The 21,950-nt window shown below is 43.2% G+C and overlaps 1 protein-coding gene across 1 annotated transcript in view; it reads right to left on the reverse strand.

Moving 5' to 3' along the window:
• Nucleotides 1-2,433: 2,433 nt before the first annotated feature.
• Nucleotides 2,434-21,950, reverse strand: part of LOC126267187 (uncharacterized) — a 36,257-nt gene continuing 16,740 nt past the window's right edge. The window contains exons 3-5 of the mRNA XM_049972155.1: nucleotides 20,156-20,448; nucleotides 14,373-14,555; nucleotides 2,434-2,752 (exon numbers count right to left, since the gene is read on the reverse strand). Of these exons, the coding sequence (XP_049828112.1) occupies nucleotides 2,710-2,752; nucleotides 14,373-14,555; nucleotides 20,156-20,448 (519 nt within the window). The 3' untranslated portion in view covers nucleotides 2,434-2,709. The remainder of the gene's footprint in view (nucleotides 2,753-14,372; nucleotides 14,556-20,155; nucleotides 20,449-21,950) is intronic.

The raw sequence follows: 21,950 nt of genomic DNA on the forward strand, positions 1-21,950 counted from the left end.
GAAACTTCTGCACACTCAACTCACCTAATTCCGGCAAATTTCGGGGGGAGGGGGTGAAGGGGGGAGGCGATGATCTCTGACGCCACATTCAATCACATCCCAGATGCGTTAGACCGCGTTCTGATCTGGGGAGTTGAGGGGCCAGTACATCAACTGGAACTCACCACTCTGTTCCTCGAACCACTCCATCACGCTGCAAGTCTTGTGAGATGGAGCATTATCTTGTTGAAAAATGCTGTGCCGTCGGGAAGCATAATAGTCATGAAGGAGAGTACGTGGTCAGCAACCATTGTACGATACTTCTTGGCCGTCATAGTGCCTTGCACGAGCTCCACTGTATCCTTGGATGCCCACGTGAATGTTCCCCAGAGCGTAATGGAGCCGCCACTAGCTTGTCTTCGTCCCGAAGTACAGTTGTTAAGTAGCTGTTCCCCTGAAAGACGACGTATTCGCACCCTCCAATCGGCATGATGAAGGAGGTATTGGGAGTCATCAGACAATGTAAAGCTTTGCCATGGCGGCAGTGTTCAGTCCGATGGTCACGTGCCTGTTTCAGTCTTATTTGCCGATGTCGTGTCGTTAACATGGTACATGCTTGGGTCATCGGCTGCGAAGGCACATCGTTAGGAATTTTCGGCGCACTTTGTGTTCGGACATACTTGTACGCTGCCCAGTATTAATGTCTGATATTAGTTCCACCACAGTTCACCGCCTTTCCTGTTTCAACAGTCTGACCAGCCTACGACGTCCGACATCTGTACAACGGTGGCAGCCCAACCCCACGATTTCTGCACGTGGTTTCACCTTGTTTTCGCCACCCGATAAAGACTCTCACCATAGAACTCACCGAATAGTCGGCACGTCATGCAGTCTCCAAAATGCTCGTGCCGAGCCTCCGGGCCATTACAATCCGCCGTCCGCCACCGTAGCTGAGTGGACAGCTCGCCGACTTGTCAAGCGGGGGGTTCAGTTCCCGGCTCGGTTGGAGACTTTCTCCTCTCGGGGACTGAGTGTCCCTGCCGAAGTGGCGGTCACCTCAAAAGACTTGCACCAGGCGATCAGGTCTACCCGCTGAGAGGCCCTCGTCACACTACATTTTTTAATCACTATCCGCTCTCGGTCAAACAGATACATCGCCTGCCTTCACTATTCTACAAACGGACAGCAGACTCACTGATACTACATGTACCGTGCGGGTGTCTGACTAGCAGTCATTCCTCGCCATGTGACGTTGCTATTGTCTGGACGGGTTTATGTCGATAACAGGTGTTAACGTCCTGGCTGATCAGTGTATCTCTGTTGGACTAAGCAGATTAAGTCTGAATAAAGCGATTTGTGAGACACTTGTCTAATGTTTTAAATTTTCTTTTTTTGGACAATTCAAAACAATTTTTCTGTTGGTCTATAGTACAGTTTATATTTATTGGCTGATAAGAAAAAAGGACTACAAAAAGGTATGTGCTAATTTCTTACGCACACAATTTTTTTTCTTTTTCTTTTTTATCTCTAGATATTACTTTTGGTTCTCATGGCGTTTGGAATGTTAGGTCTTCAAAATTCGCCATGCTGGCAATCCGTTACGCTTTAAATATCCCCGAGCTGTCAATGCGGATACTTATCTAACTGTAAACATGTCCATTCGCTGATTCAAGGTACGTTCCGTGTCTGTTCGACCCCAACGCACGAGTGAACATCATGTCTGTCCTTTCAGGCGCTAATCACGTAAGGATATTGAGATCGTGCATGAAGTTAATTATGGTCTACTTGAACCAATTGATTCTATACTCGATTGATAGTCATGAGTTGCCTAACAAAGCGAGCAGAAATATCGTTGAACGATTGCCTCGATAGGTCACTGACGATTCCAAACTTTGCTGGTAGCCATTCATCCTCCTTACAAGGGGCTTAACACGATTTGCTCCCAATCATGCAACATTAAAATGCGTTTTCTGTATGATAAATCGACTGCATAATCTTTCCTTGCATGCAAAATGTAGATGACATTAGGCCCAGTTAGTGTGTACGATTCTGCTGAAATGCTGATCATCCCCGTATCAAGGATATAGACCTCTTCACGCTGTTCTGGCGTATATTGCATACCACCATTGTACTGATGCAACTTTTATAGGCCGTTGTTTAATTTTTCAAGTGTCTATCGTATTTCCTTGTATTCAGCTGCAACAATTTCTGCTTAAACTCGATCGCTATTCAAACTAAATTTTTTAAATTGATTAACTGCATTTCATGTTATTCTTTACTGGGTTCTGTGTGTTCTATTGCTCAGACTATTTCATATGAGGTTAGGTTAGCTTTTATTTTATTATCTTTGATTATTTTAATAGCAGTTTCTAGCAGGATGAAATAAACTACGACAGAATAGTTTTAATTTCTGAAATTTGCTAGAAACATTTATAAACACAACCAATACAGATATAAACAGTACGAAAAATTTTATTCTGTAAATTTTAAGTAGTACACCTTTATTAAATTAGTAACTTCAGCTACAGGAAGAAAAAAAAGACGTAAATAAAAACACCGGTAGTTCGGGCAAAAAGCTTTATGTGAGTGAAAACCGCTCTTGCAGCGGGTATGGGACGTGAACAACACTGTACATGGTGCGAATCCACTCGTCCGGCGTAACTGACCACGACATCATGTTTACTGCTCTGCATCAGTGTCGTAGTTGCTTGCACATGTCTGCATTACTGGTTAAGGTTGCATCTTCTTCAAAGTTGTGGATTGGTCAACACAGCTGCAAGAAAAAGAAAGAAAAAAAAACTTGAGTGGTGACACAGAAAACTTAAAAGCCTGTGCGTCGGAGCATAAGCATGCGGAGCGGTGCATGTCACATCCTTACACAGCACAAAGATTAATATATATGCTATTTACATCGGTACGCAAGTGATAACACCCCCAAAGATTCATAAGTAATTCAGTATTTCAAAGTGGTGTTCTGAAATAAAAGGAGAAATACGATTTTCATTGGAACGAGGTATTTCTTTACAGCATTCAGTAGCTCATGGAAGATATGTAGTCATACGAAACTTCCCTGTGAACAACATGAATAGGACCCCAAAAAGACAGATTTATGTATGCTTATCCCAAATATAACGCCAAAGTGCGCTAGCATAGATGTCTTTGAGCTCCACTTTGCGGCTATAGCAGTGTCAACTTCAGTATTAAAAGTGAGGTATAGTGAAGTTGCTGAGAAACGTTTATACGACGAAGTTTGGATCCAGAAGTGGTAACAGATGAGGGAACGGATACATATAGAACATATGAGGAATAAAAGTAAATTATCAGCTACATAGTATAATTATAAATGCACTGAAGTTATAAAAGTCATAGAATATCTCCTAATATCGTGTCATACCTTCTTTTGCTCGGCTTAGTGCAACAATTGGATGTGAAATAGACTCAATAAGTATTTGAAAGTCCCGTGCATAAATATCCAGTCATTCTGTCTGTGTAGCCGACTACAATTGCTCAGGTATGGCCGGTGCACAACTTCGTGCATGAACTGATCTCTTGATGTCTTTGATTCATGTCGAGCCATCTGGGTGGCCAAACCATTCGCTCGAATTATTCAGATGGTTCTTCAGACCAAAAGCGAACAACTGTGGCATGGCACATTGTCATCCGTAAAATTTCCATGAACGGCTGCAAATGTTTCCCAGGTAGCCAACATAACCGAGGACCCAATCCATTCCATGTGAACACAGCCAAGACCATTATTCAGCCAGCATCAACTTACACAGTGCCTTGTTGACTACTTGGGTTCATGGTTTCGTGGGGCCTGCGTCCCACTCTAATCCTACTATCACCTCTTACGAATTGAAATCGGCACTCATCTCACCATTCAACGGTTTTCCAGTCGTCTAAGATCCAAACGATATGGTTCCCACCTTGGGTGAGGTGCTGCAGGCGACGTCGCGCTGTCAGCAAAGACACGCCTTCTCTTATGGCCCATGAACGACAGATTTCGCAACACTGTCCTAACGGATACGTTCATCGTACGTCCCACATTGATTCCTGCGGTTATTTCACGCATTACTGCTTGTCTGTTAACACTGACAACTCTGCGCAAACGCGACTGCTCTCGGCCGTTAAGTGAAGGCAGTCGGCCACTGCGTTGTCCGTGGTGAGAGGTAAAGCCTGAAATTTGGTCTTCTCAGCCCACGGTTTACGCTGTGGATGTCGGAATATTAAATTACCTAAGGATTTCCGAAATATAATGTCCCACGCTTCTAGCTGCAACTACCATTCCGAGCTGAAAGTCTGTTAATTTCCATCGTGCGGCCATAATCGCGTCGGAAACCTTTTCACATATATAACCAGGACAAATGTATTGTCCTTTTCTACCTTGTGTAGACAATACTACCGCCATCTGTATAAGTGTATATCGCTATCTCTTGACATTTGTCACCACGGTGTAACGCTTGTAAGGAGTTCATACAAAACATTTCATATGTAAACCAAACTACTCAAAATAATTGTTACAATAATTATTCCCATTGTAGACTACTGCAGGTGCAGAAAATAATTATGTGAAACATTCTTTCTCAAGAGCCGGCCGATGTGGCCGTGCGGTTCTAGGCGCTGCAGTCTGGAACCGCGTGACCACTGCGGTCGCAGGTTCGAATCCTGCCCCCGGCATGGATGTGTGTGATGTCCTTACGTTAGTTAAGTTTAAGTAGTTCTAAGTTCTAGGGGACTGATGACCACAGATGATAAGTCCCATAGTGCTCAGAGCCATTTTTTTCTCAAGAAATAAAAATAAAATTGTTGCAAATGACGAGTAAGTAATTAGTTATTCTTTACTCTAGATAAAGATACAGTTACTTATATGTTTCCGTAGAGAAGTGCCAAGTTTTAACGATATAGTATTCACCTCTTCGTCTACCACGATTTTCCTAGAAGCTCGTATTGTCATCCTGAATTAATAATGCAAAAATATGCCTGTAGTGACTGAGGTGACTGATATAACACAATCTAAAACTTTTTAAGACTGAATGAACAGAAAAGCCACATAGGCAGACGTTAAGTCTGCGATGTAATTATGAACAAAACAGGCTTGAGAAATTGACTGTTTTCAGGAAGAGATATTATACTACTCCTCAATTCCAAAAGCTAGTGTTTCTGCGAAATCGGTGTCGGGCTACATGATAACTTTGCTGGCAGTAATGGGAATGAATGCGGAATTTTGGCTTTGAGTTGTTCGAGATCATTAAAACAGGGAAACAATGACCACAGATGGAGACAAGCGCGAAACAGAATCGACTGTGCTTCATCAGAGAATCGTCCCAGTGGCGGGAAACAGAGGAAAATGTAAATTTCTGTTGCGTCATATTGCTCTGAACCCTATATGTCGCAGTTTGTGTATACGCGATGTTAGGCGACAAAACGTAGCACGAAGGCCTAATTAGAACACTCTTACCCAATGGGGATGTCCTGTTATTGAAAATGTAAGCGTATTGTTATGAAGACTGGTAGATGCCGTCGGCCACGCGACTCTGTCACATGCGTGTCTCTTCGTCTCTATATAAATACTGTCCATTTAGCGAAGTTTGGTCTTTATATTGGAGATAACCAACGTCGTACTTATGATGTAGTTTCCCTGTGTAGTGACAGATGTGGCACTAGGCTTTCACACAATTTACGTTAGTCAGAACATATACATAGTCATTATTATTATTACTATTATTATTATTATTATTGATTGTTATCATTATTTTTATTGTAATAATTATCATTGTACTACTGTTATAATATCTATTTTTTTTCTTTAACATCAATACTGCATAATAGGCTATATTTCCTTAATGTTTTGTAGAAACTGTAACTCGTTCAATCTGAGTATGCCTGGTTAGGTGTAAGAGAGGGCCTGAAGGCCCTAATCTTGCCAGGTAAAATAAATGCATAAATAAATAAATAAATAAATAAATGGTCAGGCGAGATTCGAACACTAAATAAAATTGAGGGTTGACAAATGACGGTTATTTTGAAATCAGGGCTGAAGAACCAGTTAAAATGAGTCTATACTAATGAGTAATCAACACATAGAAACGATTCTTTATACACAGAAGAGCCAAGGAAACCGATATACCTGCCTAGTATAAATGTAGGGACCCCACGATCACGCAGAAGTGCGCAACACGACGTGTCATGGACTCGACTAATGTCTGAAGTAGTGCTGGAGGCAACTGACGCCATAACCTTGCAGGGCTGTCAATAAATCCGTAAGAGTACGAGGAAGTGGAGGTCTCTTCTGAACAGCACGTTGCAAGGCATCCCAGATATACTCAATAATGTTCATTTCTGGGGAGTGTGGTGGCCAGCGGAAGTGTTTAAACGCAGAATAGATTTCCTGGAGCCACTCTGTAGCAATACTGGACGTGTGGAATGTCGCACTGCCAAAGTCCGTCGGAATACACAATGGTTTTGAACGGATGCAGGTGGTCAGACATGATGCTTACGCACGTGTCACCTGTCAGAAACGTATCTGGATGTATCAGGGGTCCTCTATCACTCAAATTGCACACGCCCCACACCATTACAGAGCCTCCACCAGCTTGAACAGTCCCCTGCTAACATCAGGGTCCATGGCTTCATGAGGTTGTCTCCATACCCGTACACGTCCATCCGCTCGATACAATTTGAAACGAGACTCGTCAGACCAGGCAACATGTTTCCAGTCATCTACAGTCCAATGTCGGTGTTGACGGGGCCCTGGTGAGACGTAAGGCTTTGTGTCGTGCAGTCATCAAGGGTACACGAGTGGTCCTTCTGCTCCAAAAGCCCATATCGATGATATTTTGTCTAATGGTTGGCACGCTGACACTTGTTGATGCAGTAATTTGTGGAAGGGTTCCACTCCTGTCACAGTGAACGGTTTTCTCCAGTCGTCGTTAGTCACGTTCTTGCACTATATTTTTCCGGTCGCAGCGATGGTGGATGTTTGATTTGGACTATGGGACCAAACTGCTGAGGTAATCGGTCCCTATGATGACGCACTAGATAATCTATCTTCAACTTACGCTAAGGACAAAACACACCCATTCCCGAGGGAGGACTCGAACCTCCGACGGGTATAGGAGCGTGAACCGTGGGAAGGGGCTTCATACAGTACGGCTACCCCGCGCGGCGAATTTTAAATGTTTTTCCCAATTTCTGATATCCACAGCACACTCGTGAAATGGTTGAACGGGAAAATACACACATCATCGCTACCTCGGAGTTGCTGTGTCCAATCGTACGCTTTCTATAACACCACGTTCAAACTCACTTCAATCTTGATAATCTGCCATTGTAGCAGCAGTAACCGATCTAATAACTGCGCCAGATACTTGTTGGCTTACATAGGCGTTGGCGACCGCACCTCATTGCCTATAGGACTTTCTTTGGTGCTTCAGAGTATTTCACACAGTTCAAGCTAAAAACCGAAAAAGAGCAACAGAAATAAACAAAAGCATAAGAATGACGTCGTATCGTTATTCGTATGTAGACTAGATTATCGGCAATTGGTACGAAGTGAGCTGAACGCTTGTGGGCAGCTGCAGGGTCGCGAAAGCACCACGACAGATCCAGCCGCAGCGACCGTTGCCGGCGAGCCCAGGGGCGGGTACAGTGGCTTCGCTGGAAACGTGAAAATTGCGGTACGAGGAATTTGCAGAAGGCTTAGATCGATTAAGTGGACCTGCTGGGCTCCAGAAATGCCTAGTATCCCACAAACTGAAATATGACTACTTAAAGGTGTTTGAAATTCTACGAAAAGTAACAGTCGGATAATAAAGCAAATCTGAATACATTGGCGACCTCAGATAAATGGGGTGCATCCAATAACGCAACAATATTAGCAATTTTAACGAAAGGGAGAGAGAAAATAGTTTGACATAAACGACAGTAGTACGAAGAGAATATTTATGGATGTAAATGCTTAATAATGAACTATAAGATGAACAGAACAGATATACTAGAAAGGCAGATAGAAAAATAATGACTCCAATATGACAATACAAACTAGAGATGGCTGTAATATGAGAAGTAATTAAGATATCTACAAAAATATAGAGGAGGTATCAGATGTAATGGCTAAAAGAAGATTAATGTTTTCCTTTTTTCCTTGGACACCTTTACCGAACGAATGAGAACAGGCTCACGAAACAAATATTCCTGTATTTCTGGAAGAAGAAACTGATAATAGCATGGAATGTAGAAATAAGGGAATATCTAGAAAGAAACAGTATCAAAGAATCGGAAATACCAGATCAAAATCCTTTTAAGAGTAAAATATTAAATTTAGAATGCTTCCAGTTCAAAAGAATTAAGAAATAGTGAGAAGTGAAGCTCCACTGAAGAAATAAAAAACAAGGTTTGAAGAGTAATTGAGGTTGTTATGTGATCATAGTTGGTCAGCACGAAAATAACAATAAAACAATAGGAGTTAATATCTACTCAACATTTTCACAACGAACGCCGGAATTAACCATTGCTAAACGCTTCAAGCGATTTCAGCGAACGGTATCTCAGGTGATAGCTTTGCACTTTAGCTACAACCCTCAAGGGAAAATATTGACGTACAACGTCTTTTATACCTGTTTCATTACGGAGATGTTTGTCAGCACAGCGCACTCTTACAATAACAAAGCGAATGAATAGAGCACAAATACCTCTTGCCTGGTCATACTTGTGTATTTACTTAATAAATATTTTAATATTTTGACAGTAATTTTATTTAAATATTAATTGAGATGGCTAACACAAAATCATGATAATTTAAGAAGTCGTCAATCACTTGTGTTACCAGACACCACTATTAACATAGGGCCAAAAAACGCTTCTCTCAAGCAGGCATAAATAACTGTTTAAACAATATTTAACAACAATTAGTTGTCGTTTAATGGGAGTGCACTTGTGCAAAAATACTAGGTTATTTATTTATCGGCAAATTTTTATTTATAATTTACTGTAAATGATCAGAGTATCATTGAATGTTTATAAGATTTCTTTATTTAAATATTGTTGAAATATATTTGTTCAGTGCGGGAAACGGTCAAATTAAGTCAAATCATGTATTTAGAACTTAAGAACGATTTAGTATGGTGGGAATGGCCTTCAGCCAATGGACAAGCAGGCAGCCGTATTAATCAAGATTACTAACACAAAATCATAGCAGTTTAAGAAGTGGTCAGGCTGTTGTGTTAGCTGCCACCACTATTAAAAGAGTGCCAAAAGGCGCTTCTTTCAACCAGGCAGTGCTATAACACCACTGGAGTCAAGTGGAGACAAACTTTTTGGGTGGTACGATTAAAGAAGCGATTCTTGACACTTCACTGAGAGCTTCATGGGGACAGTTTTAGATGAGTTCTGGAAGAAGGTGGACCTTCTTGTAGTAACGGTTGTTATTCGGCCGTGTAGCTGATTGATTCTGGTCGGTGAATGGCTGATACTATAGTTCTGAATGTGCTCCAGTGTAGGACTCTAAACATTTTCCGCTTGCATTACAGAATTGAGAATAGACAGCGTATGAGTTACTATTGTTTGTATCGCATGTGTTAATTTGTAAATCATCGTGTTGGCCTCTGAATTGTTTTGAGCTGTGAATATTTCGTGTATTGTGTTCACGAAATGGACTTAGTTTTCGCGTGTCTTTGGTGAGTATTTGGTTTGGCGATTTTGCTACATTCTCGTAGCTCTCTCAACCTAACTTTACTGCTCTTGATAAGAGTACGTTCCGTCTGTAATTCAACTGGACATTGTAGGACCACTTTTCGTTATTTGAGGTGTAGTTTCTTGAATCAACAGTATTCAGCATTATTCTTTGACATCTACATCAGTTACAGAAGTTAGAAGAAACGTCTTTTTTATTAAATTACTGATTTAACTTTTATTTTAAAAATATTTCTGTGTATTTTATTAATTTCGCAATTCCAGTCAATGTGCAGATTATTTGACTGCAAGATCACGGCTGCAGATTGTTATTTGCAGTCAGCTGCTGGGCCTGAAAGCATACGTGCGCAGTGCGCCCCTATGACTACATGGAGCTATTCTTGTCTAAACAGGGCCTTGCACAGCTCAACTACCTAAAGTGCGAGCAACATCAAGTCAAGGTCAAAACTGGTTTTTTTCTCATGGACTGCTGGTTAGAGAGCGGCTACTCAGCAGCAGAAAACCTTTAGGTAGCGTCTCAGCCTGGAGTGCTTTTCGTTAAGTGAATAGTTTTCGAATTTAAACTTGCTGTGTTATGAAAAGCTTACAAAAAAATGGTTCAAATGGCTCTGAGCACTATGGGACTCAACTGCTGTGGTCATTAATCCCCTAGAACTTAGAACTACTTAAACCTAACTAACCTAAGGACATCACACACATCCATGCCCGAGGCAGGATTCGAACCTGCGACCGTAGCAGTCGCACGGTTCCGGACCGCGCGCCTAGAACCGCGAGACCACCGCGGCCGGCAAAAAGCTTACAGTCAGTGCATATGACCAGTCTTGGCTTGCGGCAGTAAGCATTCTCTTTAGCAGACATGTTGCATTTTTTTAGTGTTCTGCCAATAAATAGCAGTCTTTGGTTGGTTTCCCCCGCAGCATTACCTATGTGATCGTTCCACTCTAAGTTATTCGTAATTGTAATCCCTGAGTATTTAGATGGCTTTGAAGCTCTAAGATTGTGTGATTTATCGCTTGACAGAAATTTAGCCGATTATTTTTAGTACTCGTGAGGGTGACTTCATATTTTTCATTATTTATAGTCTACTGCCACTTTTCACACCATACGATATCTTCTTCAAATCATTTTGTAATTGTTTTTGATCATCTGACGATTTTACAAGGTGGACAATGATAGCAGCATCTGCAAACAGGGCTGCTCAGATTGTCTCCTATGTAGTTTATGTAGGTCAGTACCAGCACAGGATCTATAAAATTTACTTGAGGAACGCTAGCTATTCGATCAGTTGTACTCGTTGACTTTTCGTGCGTTACTATTAACTGTGACCCTTCCGACAGGAGCTCGAATGCAGTCGCACAACTGAGACGATAATCCACAGGACCGCAATCTGTTTAGAAGTCCCTTGCGACGAACGGTGTCAGAAGCTTTCTGGAAAGCTAAAAACATGGAATCACTTTGGCATCCCCTGTCAATAGGACTCATTACTTCGTGAGAACAAAGTACCGGTGTGTTTAACAAGAACGATATTTTCAGAATCCGTGCTGACTATTTGTCAATAAACCTTTTTTAGGTAATTCATAATATTCGAACATATGTAGCAAATTCCTAATTGAAATCGATGTTAGTGATAGAGGTCTGTATTTCAGCGGATTACTCCTAGATAGTTTCATGAAGTTCCGACAGCTGGCGGCGTTATACTTAGCCTTCAAAATGGGGCTCTAACGGAGATGCGTTCCAGAGCAGAGAGCTGCCATTAAGTTCCTTTTCGCGGAAAACCATAGCATCGCAGATAATCATAGGTTGTTGCAGGATGCCTCTGGAGACCTGGCAGTGAACAGGATCGCGGTAAGTCCTTGAGCGAGGCGTCTGTCCTCATCGCAGCAAGGTCGCGCAAACCTGTCTGATCTCCCCGGTGCCGACCGGTCGCGCCCGACTGTGAGTCCGGCAATGTGGAGACTCTCACTCGGGGTGATCGAGGGACCACAGTCAAACACCTCGCTACTCAACTGAACGTCTTCGTCGGTGGTGCTGACACGCTCGTCCACCAGCTCAGGTACTCAAAGGTGTACCCTTGTTGGGTTCCTCGCTGCCTAACAGAGTAGCAACGCCTTGCGCGTAACGGGGCTGATAGTGAGATGGGTTCATCGCTTCGAACCGGAAAAAAATCGCCAATCCGTGGGATAGCGCCACATCGCATCTCCAACGCAGGAAAGTTCAAAGCTGTTCCCTCATCCGCTAAAGTCATGGCGACAACCTTCTAGGACTATGAATGTGTTATTCTCTTTCCTATACTCCCTCATGGTGCAGTGATCAAGTCTGAAGTGTGTTGTGCTACCCTCAGGAAACTGAAGAAACGACTTCAGGTTGTTCCTAGCCACAAAAATGCAAACGAACTTCTATTTCTCCATGACAATGCAAGGCCTCACAGAAATCTGCACACCAGAGAGGAGCTCACAAATCTTCGTTGGGCTGTTCTTTCTCATCCAACGTACAGCACCTTCCGGCTTAAATGTGTTTGGCGTAATGGGGGATGCAGTCCGCAGTTAGCTGTAAGTGGATAATGGGGAGGTTAGTGACGCCGCAAGACGTTGGCTCCGACTTCGACCAGTAGAGTGTTACCATGTGGGCATACAGGTCCTCCCAATAAGGTGGCTGAAGTCGTCACACTGGACGGAGATTATGTTGGAAAGTAGGGTTTTGTAGCCAGAAGAATGGGGAATAGTATGTCGTGTTGGAATCCTGAATAAAACCAACGTGCGTTCAGAAAAATATGTATTCCATTACTTGCTGTACGTCCCTCGTATAGTGCTACATTTCACCGCCTCCTAAACAGATTTTGACAACATAAGCGTTTTAAATAGAAGGTATACAAAGCATAAAAAACTAATAGTGAACAAGAAACGATCACGCACACTCAAGAGGTGGGGGGGGGGGGGGGGAAGAAAAGAGAATTATGGGTGATCAACAAACGGATACACATGAGAGAGAGAGAGAGGAGAGATGGGGGGGGGGGGGGGGGCAGGCAGAGAATAACAAAACGGGTAGTACAACACAAGTTAATATCATTGGTGGACGTATAATAAAGTGCGAATGCAAACTATTGACGAAGTATATAGACAAGCAAACGCCACATCCATTATTAAAATGATATGTTTAAGCAAGATTTCATTTCCTTGCGTACCTCACGAGTGGTTTTCATAAATTATTCTCAGATGTTTCCTCAATAAGTGGTTATATTCCAGCGGGCTAATCTCCGCCTCTAAAATCATTCCTATTGGCAGGTGAAAGAAGAGCGATTTTAACAGTGACATACACTTTGTGATAAAAAGTATCCGGACACCTGGCCCAAAATGACTTACAAGTTCGTGGCGCCCTCCATGGATAATGCTGGAATTCAGTACGGTGTTTCCCCGCCCTTAGCCTTGATCACAGCTTCCACTCTCGCAGGCATACGTTCAACCAGGTGCTGGAAGGTTTCTTGTTGAAAGATCGTGTTGAAAGATGCAATCGAGATCTCCGAGTTGCTCTTCAACAGTGGGAAGCAAGACGGTGCTTAAAACATCAATGTAGGCCTGTGCTGTGATAGTGCCACGCAAAATAACAAGGGGTGGAAGCCTCCTCCATGCGAAACACGACCACACCGCAACATCATAACACCACAGCCTCCGAATTTTCCCGCTACACACGCTTGCAGATGACGTTCATCTGGCATTCGCTATACCCACAACCTGCCATCGGATCGCCACATTCGTCATTCCATACAACGTTTTTCCACTGTTAAATCTTCCAATATTTACTTTCCTCACACCAAAGGAGGCGTCGTTTGGCATTTACCGGCGTGATGTGTGGCTTATGAGCAGCCGCTCGGCCATGAAATCCAAGTTTTCTCACCTCCCGCCTAACTGTCATACTACTTGCAGTGGATCCTGATGCAATCTGGAATTCCTGTGTGATGGTCTGGATAGCTGTCTACCTATTACGACCCTCTTCAACTGTCGGCGGTCCCTGTCAGTCAACAGACGAGGTCGGCCTGTAAGCTTTTGTGCTCTACGTGTCCCTTCACATATACACTTCATTATCGCATCGGAAACAGTGGGCCTAGGGATTTTTAGGAGAGTGGAAATCTCGCGTACAAACGTATGACACAAGTTGCACCCAATCACCTGCACGTTCGAAGTCCGTGAATTTCGCAGAGTGCCCCCTTCCGTTCTCTCACGATGTATAATGACTACTGAGGTCGCTGATATGGAGTACCTAGCAGTAGGTATTAGTACAATGTAGCTAATATGAAAAACGTATGTTTTGGGGTGTCCGGGTACTTTTGATCACATGGTGCAGTAAATACAGTAAGTTGGTTGGTTGGTTGTTTTGGGGAAGGAGACCAGACAGCGTGGTCATCGGTCTCATCGGATTAGGGAAGGATGGGGAAGGAAGTCGGCCGTGCCCTTTCAGAGGAACCATCCCGGCATTTGCCTGAAGTGATTTTAGGGAAATCACGGAAAACCTAAATCAGGATGGCCGGACGCGGGATTGAACCGTTGTCCTCCCGAATGCGAGTCCAGTGTCTAACCACTGCGTCACCTCGCTCGGTACAGTACAGTAAGTGGTCGAATAATTACACGGCAGATTCTAAGTAGTGTGACAGTAAACGAAAATACCGTCTAACCCCAAACTGCATATTGTTAATTGCTGTGGATACTTACGCAGCAACGGTAATGTCGAAGATCTCGTTGCCAGTACACCTGTACATTTCTGGAAAGATTTCGTCTCCGTTCTGAGTGCAGATGTAGTAGATGGCCTGGTTCTCCGGGACGACGCCCACCTGCCCCAGCTGAGAACAAGGCTTGATGGGGCCTCTCGTGCACACCAGGTAGGATGTCGACAGGCTGACAACAAAAAACAGGATTTGAATTAGAAGAGTTCCTGACCGTTTCACATCAGAAATACAGGCTAGCAGCTGTGAGACAGCAGTTCGCTTTAAGTACGGCGGACATTGTTCGAAACGCACCATTAACAACAAAATATTTTATACTTTGAAGCGATTTGACAGTATTCAACGAGGAATCACTACATCCATAGCAAATCAAAGCTCTTACCATACATAATATGGAAGTGACCCAAAAGTTGGTAAAATTGTTCTGTTATATCAATTTCTAAACGGAGCTTGTTCGTTTGACTGATTAAAATACAATTTTTTTTCTGAGCTGCTGTGTCCTTCGCAAACATCCCAGAAGTGTTTTTAAGTTCGTTTTCTGTTAATATTCCTCCATCTTTAACCATTTTCAGTGTAATACTGTCATCCTTTGGCACCATTCCTTCTTTCAAAAAGTTAAAGACAGTGAGTCAGCATTTGGAAGAACCGGAGTTCGGTATCACATCAGCCACCCAATTACAGGTTTCTGTACCCATTGCTTTAGGAGGGTTCCTCTGAAAAGCTGAGTTCTTTTCCCGTCTTACCTCAAAGCGACCTTCTGCTCCACCTCTTGTGTCATCGTCCACGAGACTTTAACCATTATCTTCCTTTTTTTTCTTGTTTCTTCGCATAACTGGCTTCATTTACATCAGCTAGCGTACCTTCTCGTCCACCGAAAACTAGACACTAATCTCCCTTTCTTTCACCTTTCATCATATCTCTATTGGCTTTAGCTACATCATATAGCACACCTACTGTAAAGTCGTTACTTTCATTATTAAATAAACGTAATCTCTCTTGATTATTTGCGTTTTTGCCTTCAATAGCCGTATCCTCCCGGATTCTGTTGCCTAAGCCCTTTGCTGAAAGTGAACGTCACAATCTCTTTGCTGATATACAGCTTCGTCCTCAGTTACATTAAGAAGACACTGACTTCAGTTTTGCACAGTCCGTGTTAGACTTAATACAATACCTTTCCTAATCTGTGGATTACTTTTAGTTTCTCTTACACTGCATGTCGCAGACAAGTGGCAAGTCACATTTGTGCAATTAGCAAATATGAAACAAATTTTCACATGAAGTACAGTTCATATTTAGTGAATACATGTATTTTACTAAAGAAATTAATCTTCGTACATTTAATAATGAAATTACGTTAACAAACGTTTCGACCAATGGCTTTTGGGAACGCCAGTGGAGCTTGCATGGTCATTTATAGAATGTCGGCAAAACAACTCATCAGAACTAGAATAATGTTATAATTCTCCTATTTTACAAGGGGAAAGCAAAAATAATAATAGTAACCACATATCTATCAGCTGACGTCCGAAATGTAGAATGTACACTAAATAAGTTAAATGGCCCTGAAATTTACCAGTTGAAGCATATCCTTTTGATTTAGGTAAGTTTACCGACAAGGAAATCGAATCACCTGAATATAGTCGAAGTGCATGGTGAGAGGTACTTTTTATCAAATTAGCTTCTCCTAGTCCTCTTCCATTCAGAAAAGGGACGAGGAAATAACAACTTCTATGAAGTAATTTCTACTGCTTCAGTCGCTTTTTACTAATTTTACTAGCACGACACTTTTAAGGAACATGCTATCATCATTAGGCGTACACGGCATCGGGCCTAGCCACTCACTGCAGCTAGAGAAGGCGGCCTCTAATATTAGCAGCTAGATGACTCATTTCAGGTCGACGACGGGCATGGAGTACCTCGTACACCGCTTCAGGCGGTCCATAGCTGACACAAGCATTATTTATGGCGACCAGTCTGTCAGCCAACGACACATAGAGTAAAGAAGTAGCTCCACGCTAGGCACGGAGCTTTTTCGTATCCAGGTCTAGGCGGCTCAATCTGCTTCCGTGCTTCTATGATGCCAGTGGCAGCAATTCTTGCTGCGTTGGCAGAGTCCACTTGTAGCTTCTTGCGAAAGTATGCCCATATAGCTTCGCCCTTCTTCTCTTTGCTGTGGCATCTTGTCCCAGTCTGTGGCCAAATTTTTCTGCTGACCCGGCCCCAGGTGTTCGACTGCCGAATCACAGAATCGATGCGCAACATATTTAATGCATGCTGTGACAGTAATATGCTTGTACAGTGTGTTTAGTAATCAGTTGTACAAAATTAACCTTTAATTATGAAAAGGGTAAGTAAATTAAGAAATGTTTGATACAGATCTGAATGCAATACATCTTCTAGTTCTATTACCGCCTATCACTGTTAGTTCCCGATGATCCTGCAAGGGGGCACCTGCGAATGAGTTACTCCAACAGTCACCATGGGGTCATATAACGGTACAGAGTGTAAAGAGTGTTGTTTATGGTTTCATGAATCCAGATAATCCCAATGGATTTCTGAGTATGCGGTTAAGTTAAAGACAAAGTGATCATTCCTCTGCTTCAGGGAAACATCGAAGCTGCGACAACGGACAACGAAAGCATTTGCCACCATACATCACGACTTGCTTCATAGGATTTGGCGGGAAACTGGTTACAGATTGATTACTTGTCGTGTTACAAGAGGTAGTCACACCGACCACTTGTAAATAACACTTGTAACTGCATTCAGTGCTGTATCAGACATTACTGTAAGTTATCTTTTACACAATTAATGGTTACTTTTTCATAACTAATTTATAAACCCCCTGTTTATGAAATACTGCTCCTTCATTGTTTATAATATCTTAGCAACTGAATTAGGTTCATCCTAACAGTCAAGAGTCCATGGAATGATCTAAACATTTGAATGTGAAAGTATTAAGTGATGCTGATGTGTTTATTGTTGTGCTCTGCGCGAGACGAACAAATTCCCGGTCAAAATGTAAGTAATACACTAATGAAATGACTTACACATGCACCTCACCTAATGTGCACGCTAAAATAAATATGTGTTTCTGTTCACGATTATGTCAGTACATGACCTCATTTCCACACCTGGTAAGCAAAACCTTATCAGAAAAATGTAGTGTATATGTAATTGTAAAGCTTCTGATCATTGCTGCATGCTGCCTAAACCCGTCGTGCTCAGCGAATGTTAGTAAAAACTGACTGAAGCAGAGAAAATTTTATCATAAATTAGTAGTACAATCACAAACCGGAAACTATTCGTTATAACGTGGATAAATTTAAGGCGAAATAAACGCCTGAATGTCCCCCCCCCCCCCCCTCATGAGACTTAAACATACATAATTAACTTTCGTGATCCCCAATTGAGAAACGTCTCAGAACCTTTCTCGAATATTAGTTCATTAAATATTCTGAATGAAATTCTGCAAGAAGAGATTCATATCTAAACTGCTTGGACACCTGTGATCTCTGGTGCACACTACTAAGAACTGTACCCACCTGCCATGATCCCAGCGTCAGCTAATTCCCTCCCCCTTTACAACTTGCTTGGCAGAACTCTAAAGCAAGAAAAATCAGGGTTTAAAGTACCGCCGACGATGGAGTCATAGGCCACAAGCTCTGTGCGCGGAAGGATGGATGAGAACATCGGTCATGTGCTTCTAAAAGAAAACGACTAAATATTCGCCTGAATCGAGTCACAAAAAAACATCGACAGTTCCGTTAAAACGGCCACCACGAAATCCAGGACTTACTAAGAGAGACCACTCATTCTGGGAATAAGTAAGTCTTAACACTGAACAACTGTAATGAATAGCGCGAGAATATTGAGCAAGCCTTTCGAAATATAACTTCTGAGATGTTAGGCAAGACGTAAATGAGCATATGGAGGCATTTACGTCTCCCTGTCAAGCACGACTATGCATGTACAGATTTACTGTATATACAGTGAGGTGACAAAAGTCACGGGATGCCTGCCCATATATCCTTTCTCCCGGTGCAGCAGCTCGAGGTGTCATGGCCTCAACAAGTCGTTGGAAGTCCCCCCGCAGAAATACTGAGTCATGCTGCCTCTGTAGCCGTCCATAATAGCTAAAGTGTTGCCGGTGCAGGATTTTGTGCTCTAAATGGACCTTCCGATTGTGTCCCATATATATTCTATGGGATTCAAGTCTGGCGTTATGGGTGACCAAACCATTCACTCGAATTGTGCGCAATATTCTTCAAACCAATCGACATCCATCGCGGCCCTTTGACATGATGCATTGTCATCCAAAAAAATTCCCATGTTGTTTGCTGCAAATGGTCTCCTAGTAGACGAACATGACAACCTCCAGCCAATGATTGGTTCAGCTAGACCAGAGGACTCAGCACATTTGGTACAAACACCGCCGACACCATTTTGGAGCCGCCTACAGCTTTCACAGTGCCTTGTTGACAACGTGGGTCCATGCTTTCATGGGGTCTGCGCAGTCAGTTCTTACCAATTGAAATCGGGACTTATTCCACCAGGCCACGGCTTTCCAGTCAACTATTGTCCAACCGAATTGGTCACGTGCCCATGAGATGTTGTTGTACTGTTAGCAAAGACATTCGTGTCGACCGCCTGCTGCCATAGTCCATTAACAACGTCGCAATGTCGTAACGGATAGGTTCGTCGTAATCCCCCTTTTTTGCAGTTATTACAAACACTGCTGGTTGTCTTTCAGCAGTAACAACTCTACGCAAATGCCGCTGCTCTCAATCGTTTGGCGAAGGCCGTCGACCATTCCCATGTCCGTGGCGAGAGATAATGCCTGCAATTTGCTGTTCTCGCCACTTTCTTGACACTGTGGATGTCGGAGAATTGAACTCCCTGACGATCTCCGAAATGGGGCGTCCTATGCGTCTGGCTCTAACTACTATTCAGCGTTCAAAGTCCGCTAATTACCGAAGTGCGGCCATAACCATGTCGGAAACCTTTTCACATCAATCACTTAAGTACAAATGACAGCTCCGCCAATATACTGCTCTTTTATACCTCGTGTAAGTGATATTACCGCCGTATGCATTGACTTTTGTCACCTCGGTGAATACTTTTTACATGTAAGAACTCCAACGTACAGTTCACTTTTTCACTCAGAGGTACGGAGAGTTCTCGGTCATACTGTAATGACTGTATACAATGGAGAGTAACAATTGCAAAAAATCGTTTCTCAAAAGTAGTAATTTGTTAACACTCAACATAATTTTGTTGGGAAGTCTTTTCTGAAGGGATGGGTCTGGAGTGCCATCTTGTACGGGAGTATAAATGGACACTAAGCAATCCAGACAAGAAAAGAAGACCAGCCTTTAAAGATGTAAGGCTACAGAAGAATGCCTGCTACATCGAACAACTGAAAAGGAGGTACTGAATCGAAATGAGGAGATAAGAAATATTTTTTATAACTTGTCCAAAATAATGGATCAATCAGCAGAAAATATCTTAAGAGTTCAAAGTATCGCCAAATTGGCAATGGACGGAAATTTGGGGGTAAGGTTTTTGGAGGAAGACGAAGGCTTAATAGATTCAAATGAATGAGGTTTGCAGCAGATTTGCAGACATGAAGAGGCTTGTAGACATTAAACTAGCACGGAGAGTTGCCTCAAACCAGGTAACCAAAAGGCTTGGTAATCACGAAATGAGTCCTGGAACCCACTGTGAAAAGACGTCGTACTCTTGGAGGGAAACGTAAATACTGTGGCTCACCTGCAGTCTGCTCTCAGAGGGTTGTACGCCGTAGTGCCGCTACATGTAGCTGTTTGAGAAACTCCGCCGGCCGCAGTGCAGATGTGGTACGTCTGGCAGTCGTACGGGTCCGGGAAGGATCCGACGCTGTTGCACGGAAACCTACTTGCGGCGACTGGAGGGTGGCACTCGGAGTCCTCTTGTGCGACGCAGGCGGCCTGCTCGGCGCTGCACCTCGTACTGCCGGTGGTGGGGCACGTCGCCACCACCGAAGGAGTGTAGCCACCAGTTGTGTTCCCTAAACACACCATCACCTGCGCAAACACAGTGACAAACATTCAGGAAGCATAATTAATTGCGAAGGTGGTAGCAGTTATTGCTTAGTTTTGCACAAGCACATATTCCAAAACACCAGCACAACAAAATTGATTTACCGAAATAACATATACCATCTTAGTAAACACATTTAAGGCTCACTGGCCACTTGACCTTCTTCTTCTTCTGTACGAATGCAAAAACAGTGCCCGAACTCTTACGGGAATCGGAAAGCGCCGCGAGTAATGAGTATAATGGGCGGGGGCACTACGAATGTAGTGCGGGACAATACGTTGAGAATGTGGGTTTCACGGGAGGCGTGCCAGCGATAAATCCCTGCAGTCGCGCTATCCTCTGTGTCCTCGGTGGCTGAGATGGAGGCCGGCACGGTAGCTCTGCGTGTTCGATTAGAGGGTTAGCTGCCCTCTGTAATTAAAAAACTGAGTTAACGGATCAACGACGAACTGAAACGGGTGTCTTGCGACGTCCGCCCCGAGCAGAGACCACAAACAAAAAAATAAAAAAAAATTAAAAAAAGATGGATAGAGCGTCTGCCATGTAAACAGGAGATCCCGGATTCGAGTCCCGGTCGGGGCACACATTTTCATCTGTCCCTGTTGACGTATGTAAGCAGCTAAGGGTGTTCATTTCATTGTAACTCCTGGTCTTGTTCAGCTGATTAGGAAGCAGTCCTAGATCCAACTGTTTTGGTGATCGACGTAACAGTTGTCTGGGAAGTAAGGGCTTATTCGAACTGTGCCCCATTTTGTCACATGACGGCTGGTAGCCGTGGTTTATTGATGTTTCTTATCTGCAATCCTTCCCGCTAGTAGCCCGATAGCTTTTGTGTGGTGAGTATCGTTGTTTGATGTTTACCTTCGTCATGGAGCAGATGACAACCGAGCACGTAACCAGGCGATAAAAAGCTGTTAAAAAACCGTTCGTGAATTGCGTGTGATACTCGGACGTACTACTGCTCCAGCCGAATCATCAGATTTGCTCAAAGGGTCGTGGGTCGACAATCGGAGAACGAGAACTCCAGAGAAAGAATAATTTTCTCCGATGAGCCGCACTTCCACCTCAGTTAACTAGCAGAACTGCAGAATTTGGCGTAATGAAAATCCTTGAGTGACTGTGAAAGATGAGATATATCCACACCAGTGTGGTGTGAGTTCTGAGGAAGGAGGAGTAATCGACCTGTACTTTTTTGAAAATGAAGAGGAGCTGCCGTCTCTGTGAACGGCGAACTGCCAAGAAGAGGACTTCGGGCCAATAGTGCCATACACACATAAATAAGCTATGAATACTGTCCCCCTCCATTAGGACAACGTCCGTGTTCACAGGACTGCACACTTTGGTTCCTCAACTGACGTACATACAGGCTCCACCGTGATGGACTCTCAATCGTACAGATATATATGAGACTGTACGGTAAAATGGTTTAGCGCAATAATCGACGTCCGCGTAACTACCATATTATGGCACCCATTCATCTATGAGT

This window comes from Schistocerca gregaria, chromosome 4 (assembly GCF_023897955.1).
Source record: "Schistocerca gregaria isolate iqSchGreg1 chromosome 4, iqSchGreg1.2, whole genome shotgun sequence".
NCBI lineage: Eukaryota > Metazoa > Arthropoda > Insecta > Orthoptera > Acrididae > Schistocerca > Schistocerca gregaria.